Source organism: Mastomys coucha, unplaced genomic scaffold (genome assembly GCF_008632895.1).
Source record: "Mastomys coucha isolate ucsf_1 unplaced genomic scaffold, UCSF_Mcou_1 pScaffold20, whole genome shotgun sequence".
NCBI classification, from domain to species: Eukaryota; Metazoa; Chordata; class Mammalia; order Rodentia; family Muridae; genus Mastomys; species Mastomys coucha.
The window spans coordinates 116355028-116364117 of NW_022196903.1; the positions used below are offsets into that span (position 1 = coordinate 116355028).

At 39.6% G+C, this 9090-nt stretch overlaps 2 protein-coding genes across 4 annotated transcripts in view; both read left to right on the top strand.

The window, feature by feature from the left end:
• Positions 1 to 8580, top strand: part of LOC116099556 (C-type lectin domain family 4 member A-like) — a 50160-nt gene extending 41580 nt beyond the window's left edge. For 2 of the 3 annotated variants that reach the window (XR_004122299.1, XR_004122301.1), the window contains 2 exons: positions 228 to 317; positions 4400 to 4426. The gene's annotated coding sequence lies outside the window, so the exon portion shown is untranslated. Of the gene's footprint in view, positions 1 to 227; positions 318 to 4399; positions 4427 to 8561 lie in introns of those variants that run through there. The other variant, XR_004122300.1, reaches the window with a different exon arrangement.
• LOC116099559 (C-type lectin domain family 6 member A-like) overlaps positions 1 to 9090 on the top strand; it is a 10110-nt gene that overhangs the window by 631 nt on the left and 389 nt on the right. Inside the window, exons 2-4 of the mRNA XM_031383328.1 lie at positions 228 to 317; positions 4400 to 4501; positions 8562 to 8719. Coding sequence (XP_031239188.1) covers positions 228 to 317; positions 4400 to 4501; positions 8562 to 8719 — 350 coding nt within the window. The remainder of the gene's footprint in view (positions 1 to 227; positions 318 to 4399; positions 4502 to 8561; positions 8720 to 9090) is intronic.

Genomic DNA, 9090 nt, shown 5'->3' on the forward strand with positions numbered 1-9090 from the left:
AAAAAAAAAAAAAAAAAAAAAAAAAAAGAACCCGGAATTGGTGAAATTTTTCTAGATTTTGTGTGTGTGTCCTTCAGAGCTGACTTGGCCATTCACCCTAGGATGTTGACAGCTTTTTTCCTCCTTCATTTATAATTATTCTGATCATTTTGTCTGGTTATTATTTGTCTGGTTATTATCTAAGCTTTTTGGTCCTCTGGTGAATATATCTGCTTGCCATCTGACAGGGAATGGAGTCTGCTGGTCCCTGAGACTCTGGTCAGCCACTGTGATTTCCATCTTACTCCTCAGCACCTGTTTCATTGTGAGCTGTGTGGGTAAGTTCTTCACTGAATGGTGTCTCCTTTGGGCGCTGTCTTAGTCTCTGTTCCACAGAGACTCCTAGGGGCTGTTTTGTTTTGTTTTAGTTCTTTTGTTTCTTTGCTTGGTTTAGGTTTTTCAAGACAGAGGTTTTCTATGTATTCCAGGCTGTCCTGGAACTTTATGTTTGGACCAGGTTGTTCTTGAACTCATAGAGATTCCTCTTGCCCCTGCTTACCAAGGGATGACAATAAAGGTCTGCTCCATTACTACCTAGATTGGAGCTGTATTTTTGATCTCCTTATCTGGTCCAATCTTGCATGAACAATCATGTTTTTCTTGACCTCTCTTTCTCTTTGGACTTTTTCCTACCTATTGACCATTGAGTAAGGTTCCTTCACCAGCTTTGTTTGCACACGTTATTTATAACCGTTGTCTGAGACAGTGCCATCCAGTGTCGGGCTCGTCAGCAATCACATGCTCTGGTCACAACATCTCTCTGTTGGAATTGTAACTCCAATCAATTTTATAATGTTGGCTACTTACAGCCTTAGATTCGTATGAGAATTTTCCTCCCAACTCGATAGGAAAAAGTGATCAAAGTAAGTAGTGACGATTGAAGAAATAAAATATTTCTGCCCTGTTTCTTCTGCCCATGAAGCTACATCTGAAGTCTATCGTGTGAGAAGTTTTGATGATGTTCTTTGCAGTCTACATTGTGCTTTTCCATTTGCTGTGAGGATGATCACAATAGTTACTGTGCAGTCCTGGGGGTGACTTAAGCCAAGTGCCTTGTGTCTACATTCTGCTCTGTGATGAGACAAACTCATTTTCTCACTCGAGCAGAGACTGCTCTAATTGGCACAGTCAGTCATAAGCTGGTGGGTTTTAGGCATTAAGGATAATTATTTTACTCTTCAAGAAGAAACTGAAGTTCAGGACCCAAAACATGAACTAGAAAAATTTCTTTAAAATAATGAAGAAAGTCTGTTTTTTGTAACATTGTTCAATGTGCACTCTCATGATACTAACTTAAAATAATTTGTATTCATTTTTGACTTTCATACTTATATATATATGTATCTTGATCATATGCATCCCATTTAAATGTCTCCAGATGTTTAAAGTACTCCTACCTGCAATCAGAAAATGTTAGGATATGTTAACATGCCCATTATCCTTTTGTTTTTTATTAATCATTCCATTCATTTATATTTAAAATGGTATCCCCCTACCTGGTTAACCCTCCACAACCCTCCACCCCCATCCCACATCTGCCCTCTCCTCCCTCCTCTTTGCCTCTATGAGGGTGCTCCCCCACTCACTGACCCTCTCTTGCCCCCTGCTCTAGCATCCCTCTATGCTAGGGCATCACATCTCCACAAGACCAGGGACTTCCCCTCCCTTTGATCTCAGATAAGGCCATTCTCTGCTACATATGTATCTGGAGCCATGGATCCTTCCCTGTACACTCCTTGGTTGGTGGTCTAGTCCTGGGAGCACTGGGTGGTCCAGCCAGCTGACAAAGGCTGCAGTGTTGGCTTTGGTGTCTGCAGACAGGATGGAGCCACAGGTGGGGAAGTCCCTGGATGGCCCTTGCTTTAGTCTCTGTTCCATTTTTTTTTTTTTTTTTTTTTTGCCCCTGTTCTTCCTTTGGACAGGAACATTTCTGGGTTAAAAACTTTGAGATGAGTGGGCAGCCCCATCCCTCGGCCAGGGGCCATGCCTATCTACTGGAGGTGGTCTTTTAGGTTCTATCTCTCCTTCGCTGAGCATTTTGGCTAAAGTCATCCCATTTGGGTCCTGGGAGCCTCTAGCATCCCTTGTGTCTCGAGTCCCTGCAGTGGCTATCCCCACTTCCTCATCCTCCACTGTTATATATTTTTATTCGATTTCCTGACCATCTGTACCTCTCTCTGGTCCCTACCAGTACCTAATACTTCCCCTGTATTTCTCCCCTTTCTCTCTCTCTCTATTAGAATCAGCATATCTGGTTTTATGTGGAGGTTCTTGATCCACTTGGACTTGTGCTTTGCACAAGGAGATATAATGGATCAATTTGCATTCTTCTACATGCTGAGTCATACCAAGATATTTTATATTATTTATGACTATTGTGAAGGGTGTTGTTTCCCTAGTTTCTTTCTCATAAATTCTTTGTATAGAAGAAGCCTACTGGTTTGTTTGTGTTAATTTTATATCCAGTCACTTTGCTGAAGTTATCAGCTTTAGGAGCTCTCTGGAATTTTTTTTTTTTGTGGTGGCTTATGTATACTATCATATCATTTGCACATAGTGATATCTTGACTTCTTCCTTCCCAGTTTTATCCCTTTGACCTACTTTTGTTTTCTAACTGCTTTGGCTAGAACTTTGAGTACATATAGAATAAATATGGAGAGAGTGGGCATCCTTGTCTTGTCCCTGATTTTAGTGGGTTTGCTTTAAGTTTCTCTCCATTTAATTTGATATTGGCTATTGCTTTGAATTCTCCCACTATTACTGGGTAGAAGGTTCAATGTGTACTTTGAGCTTTAGGAACATTTCTTTTTCAAATGTGTATGCCCTTGCCTTTAGGGCATAGATGTTTAGAACTGAGAGTTAATCTTGGTGGATCTTTCCTTTGATGAGTATGATGTTTCCTTCCCCATTTTTGATAACTTTTGGTTGAAATCTATTTTATTTGATATTAGAATGGCTACTCCAGCTTGTTTCTTGGGGCCATTTGCTTGGAAAAAAAATTTCTAGCCTTTTACTCTGAGGTAGTGTCTGTCTTTGTCACAGAGGCATGTTTTCTGTATGCACCAAAATGCTGGGTCCTGCTACACATCCAGTCTTTCAGCCTATGTCTTTTTATTAGAGAATTGAGTTCATTGGTGCTGAGAGGTACTAAAGACCAATGATTTTTTGCTTCCTGTTATTTTTGTTGTCAGAGAATAAATTATGTTTCTGTGTTTGTCATCTTTTGGGTTTGTTGTGAGAAGATAAATTTCTTGGTTTTCTTTGGTGTAGTTTCCCTCCTTGGGTTGGGCTCTTTCTTCTATCATCCCCTGTAGGGTGGGATTAGTGGAAAGATATTGTTTAAATTTGGTTTTGTCATAGAATATCTTGGTTTCTTTATCTGTGGTAATTCAGAGTTTTGCTGGGTATTGTACCTGGCCTGTCGTTTGTGTTTTGTTAGGGTCTGTATGACATCTGCCGATGATCTTCAGGCTTTTAGAGTCCCTGTTGGGAAGTGTGGTGTAATTCTGATAGGTCTGCCTTTATATGATACTTGACCTGTTTCCCTTACTGCTTTTAATACTAAAATTTGTTGTTCTGTGCATTTGGTTTTTTGATTATTAGGTGATGGGAGGAATTTCTTTTTTGGTCCATTCTGTTTGGCATTCTGTAGGCTTCTTGTATGCTTATGGGAATCCCTCCCCCTTTTTTTTAGGTTAGTTAAGTTTTCTTTTATGATTTTGTTGAAGATGTTTACTGTCCCTTTGAGTTGGGAATCTTCACTTTCTCTGTACATATTATTCTTAGGTTTGATTTTTTTCATTGTGTCTTGGATTTCTTGGATGTTTTGGGTTAGGTGACTTTTTGCACTTTGGATCATCTGTGCAGGACTGCAGGCATTCTCTGACCCTGTGAGCCAAGACTTAAAGGGCCAGGCCATTGTCTAGGGCACTTGACAGGAAGGGGTAGTTGCACCCAATGAGGGCAACAAGACTGCCAGAGAGATTTCTGTGTTTGCCTACCTTTGCTCCCAGAAGTATTCCTGTGTGGCCGCAGGGTCTGTGACTTCACCTTTTTCTGTAGCTTTCACCACCTGCGCTGCTCATAGTCCCCTCTCAAGTGTTCAACAGCAGAGCCTCTGAAAAAAGCTAAGCCTTTTTTCACTGTGAATGAGCACTGGGCCTGACTGAGGGACTGTGATTGTTAAGAAACTAAGTTCTTCTTTGTGTCCTGAACTTTTCTAGGCTTTCTTGGGCTCTTTGACCAGATTGTATGCATCCACTTGGGACATGAAGTTGGGGAGGGAAAGACCTGGCCCAGGTAGAAGATACAAGGCTCCAGGGATGGCTATGTGGATGCTATTACCTTCTTCCTTTGCAGTGACTTACCAGTTTAGCATGGACAAGCCCAATAGAAGACTATCTGAACTTCGCTCAAACCATTACAATGTCACCTGCTTCAGTGAAGGGACTATGGTGTCAGGTGGGTTACAATATTTCCCTAGACTTTGGAGACAGGGGTGGGGAGGGAAGAGAAGGAGTGCAAGGAGGAAGTGGAGGGGAGGGAAAAAGGAGGGAGGGGGTAAAAATGGGGAGGGAGTGGGATGAAGAACAAGATGGAGAGGTGGAGGGAGAGGGAGATGAAGGAAAAGAAGAGGGAGAAGAATAAGGAGAGGAAGAAATTATGATCAAGGTTGAGTTTCAGATTCATTATACTCTGTGTGTGTGTGTGTGTGTGTGTGTTTGTATTGTGTATATGTGTGTGTGGTAAGTATAATGTGTGTGTATGTAATATGCGTGTGTGCTTTGTATATATGTGTGTGGTGTGTGTGTTTTGTTTGGCTTTTTCTTGATTTCTTTAAGAGATTTTTATTCGTTTTTCTCTAATAGGGACATCTATAATCTTCATGAAGTTGATTCTGAGGTCTTTTTCTTGTGCTTTGGCTGTGTTGGGATATTCAGGGCTTGCTCTAGTACTAGATAGATGGGCCAAGTCTGAGTTTGTCTTTTTGGGATGGATGTTTAATTCCTTAGTTTCTGTTTCATCTCTGGTCTTCTGGTCTGGGTGGCCTGTGTGGTTGAGGAGAGGTTCTCTTCCTGAATTGGGAGCTGGACTTCTGGATGCAGACATGGCCCCTTGTTGAGCAGGGGTTCTCCATTAGAATTGAGGTTGGGATAGAAGGTTGAGTAGGGGAGAGGACGTTAGGGGTAGTGTTTGGGGGGCTCCAAGAGAATGGAGGAGGTTCAAGGCTTGGCAGACTATTTGGAGTTCTGGAATCTGACCTGGCTTCTGGTCTAGCAGTGAGTCTCAGCCTGAGTTTGTCTACATTTCTTCTGGCCTATAGCCTGTATTTGAGCAAGGATAGTCTGGAGTTTGGATCAGGGACAAGGCAAAGTGGTGGTGATGGACGGGTGGCGGAGGATTGTGTCTTTTGGACCCGAGGGAGTAAGAGTGTTCCATAGGCAGTCAGGCTACCTGTTCTGGCTGGAAGGGACTGCACGTGAGTAGGAGATGTCTGCCTGAGCCGTCTGATGTTTCTAATAGATTCTTAGGTGGCATGTACTGAGAAGTGGATTCCACTTACATCAGAATAGAAAATCTGACATGTATGCCTCCGTTTGTCTTCACAAATCTTGTGTGTGAAAAGGATTCTGTTATTCTTATATTTCTCTAGCTTCTGCTTCATTCTGAACCATCTCTGCACACTTGTGTTTCTCATCTCAGCTTATGTATACCTAATATGTCTATATCTCTCTGTATATATCTTTATATCTATCAATCTTGTATATATCACATATGTATTACATAGACTATAAGGGTTCCAGAGTCATTGAAAGAAGACCCTAAACTCAAATAATATGCAAAAGTAAGGAGTATTTATTTTTCAGAAACTACCAGCATGTAGGTGTCAGCCATTTATTCCAACATTTGATGACAAGATTAGCTTGCAGACTCCTATTAAAGTGCAGTTATGAAGACTTCAAAGGCTAGATTAATTTTAATATGATTGTTTAGGTAAGCAGCGGTTACAGTAGTACATTTTTGTTTGGTTTGCTATATTAGTTTGACCACTTTTGGTCAAGCTTTAGAGAAATTCCAGGAACTGTCTCAGTCCTTAGGTTGGCTTTCTCTCTCAGCTGGATTACTGATTAATGGCCCACTGTCTGTGATTTTTTTCTTAGAAGCCTTGTCTGCTCCTTCTCAATACTGAAACTTAGTGCCTAACATGGATGCCTGATCTAAAATGGAGTGGGTTAGGTCCTCTCAATACTGCATATGTATTATACATATAATGAAGAATATGAACCCATGTATCATGAATATGAATTATTTAAAGCTTTAATAGATTTCTTGAGAACAGCTTTAAATTTACAGAAGACTTCATATGATGACATAAAGATACCATGCTAGCCTTACATATACATATACTGTCCCATATATGAGCATCTTATATGAGCAATTCAGGTTGGTAAAACTAGTGAGTTAATACTGATGTTAACACTGACTGAAGTTCATGATTACTAGACTTTCAACTGGACACCACATTGCATTTAGCTGTCATATGTCTTTAGTCTTCTGTTGGCTTTAATACATTTTCAGAAGATCCTTGTTTTAAATAATTCTGATTAACATAATAACTGATCTGGAATCTCATAGCATGTTCCTCTATTATAAAATTTGAGGAATTATTTTTGAGAAGGTGGATGATAGGTGTGAAATGTGAGTATAATCACACTGTACACAGGATCTAAATTATAAAAGTGTTATAGATGGTTGACTTTGCCTGATGATCTACTTCAGGTAGGCTGTCAAAAAACATACCTTCTTTTTAATCATTTCAATCTTTTATTTCTTTAGGAAACATTTATTCTCTCACAGAACACAGCTCAACTGAAGCATCCCCCAAATCCCCCTCTCCTTTGTCCCAACACCTCCCTTATTTGCCAGACCTACTGCTCACCTATTTTCTTTCAGAAAACACAGGCCTACACTACTCATGGGACCCCATTTCTTCTACTGTGTTGCCTTGACCAGTCTTGATATGAGTATTTATGTATAATCTTTTTGAATCTTGATGTTCCATGACTGTTTGATAAAAGAGTATATTTTTTAAAGCCTTTAGGACAGTCATCCCTGAAAAAGATTAACTTTCACTTTTGGCAATTATTTATTGTCTGTAGGCCTTATAACAATAAAAATAGGTCATGAATTTGAAAGAAGAGAGAACACAGTGGAGATTGGAGGGAAGAGGAGGAAAAATGATATAATTATACTTTAATTAAATATAAAATAAAAACCCCTAATTTTTTCCCTCAATTTCCACAGTATAATTTTTGGAAGGATGTTGCCTTATATAGCCCATACTATGGTGGAATATTGGGTTAGGTTTTCCAAGAGATGGAATAATGTATCTGTCTGTATCTATTCAAGTTCTTCATAGTAGTATATAACATTCTTAGTTGTCTCAGCCTTCTTTATGTTTATCACTGAAAATGTAATTTCTTAGTAACTAATTTAACCTTGTATACTTTGGCCATTCATTCTTCCATCTCTTCCCATTGTCTGATGTTTTCCCATCTTTTTGATGTTCTTGGTTTCCATTTAAACACATAGGGATATATATGTGTTTGCAAATATATCTCTGTATATCTGCTACAATGTATTTCTCAATTCTTTGTTTCATTTTTCATGTCTTTTACAACTACTTTATTATCATCAGATAAAGATCATGATAGATTGTCCTTTCTCTCTTTCTTTCTTTCTTTCTTTCTTCCTTCCTTCCTTTCTTTCTTTCCTTTCTTTTTTTTTATTTCCTCCATTTTTTACATCTGTAATGCCTCTGTAATTTAGTTCAATTTCTTCTTTTTTTCTTTTTTTTCTTTTTTTTTTGGTTTTTCGAGACAGAGTTTCTCTGTGTAGCCCTGGCTGTCCTGGAACTCTCTCTGTAGATCAGGCTGGCCTTGAACTCAGAGATCTACCTGCCTCTGCCTCCTAAGTGCTGGGATTAAAAGCGTGTACCACCACTGCCCAGCTCGTTCAATTTCTATGGTTTTAGTTTCTCCACTTAACTGATTTCTCTGTCACCCCCATTCTACTATAATGACTACATTTTAAAAAGATTATTCTCTTAAATATTTTCAATTTTATAATGAAAAAAAGTAGTTATAGATACGAAGAATTTTATTTAAATACATTAGATTTTTATTAATATTTTTTAACCTTCCTTAGGCATTCTATTTTACATTTTTCTAGAATCTTTGTAATATTTTTTTGAGACCCAGATGATTTGCTTTAAATCCTCAGAGTCTGGATGTCCTTTACACCCCATTTTTCTGGCTTTTTCTAATAGCACTCCAGTTGGACATGGGCCCTGAAATTAGAGATAATTGAGGTAGACATGGGTTTCTTGGCACCTGAGGGTAAGGAACTCTTGCTGCATCTGTTAGCAGTTGGGAGTCCAACTTTCATGTGGTCTCTACGCATAAGCAGCTTTTAGGATTATTTTATTACATTGCATTTACATTTCTTTCTTCCCCCAAAGACAAAGTCTGGAACTGTTGCCCAAAGGATTGGAAACCATTTGGTTCCCACTGCTACTTGGTTACTAGAGGTACTTCATTAGCATCTTGGAACAAGAGTGAGGAGAACTGTTCCCGCATGGGTGCTCATCTGCTGGTGATCCATAGCCAGGAAGAGCAGGTACATGCTGGGAGAGACTGGGGCCTGGGCTCAGCATGCTGTCTGCCTGTTTCTGCTAAAAGGGAGTTTTGTTGACTTGAATATTGGTGCTATAGCATAAGGTTTTCCACCAGATAGGCAGGAATGGTGGCTTTGCCTTCTACATCTTGGTCCTGAATCAGTGGAATGAAACCCCAAGGGACCATGGCCTCAGAAATGCAGCACATAAGGAAGGAAGGATGAAATGTTTCTGATTGAAAGATCAGTTTGTGATTTCTGCACTCTAATGCTTCCTGTAGTATCAACTGCCTTAAGGGTGCTGGCAAACAGGACCAAATTGGAAAGGTCATGAGCAGCCATCAGAAATGTATTATCTGAAGCTATGAATGGAG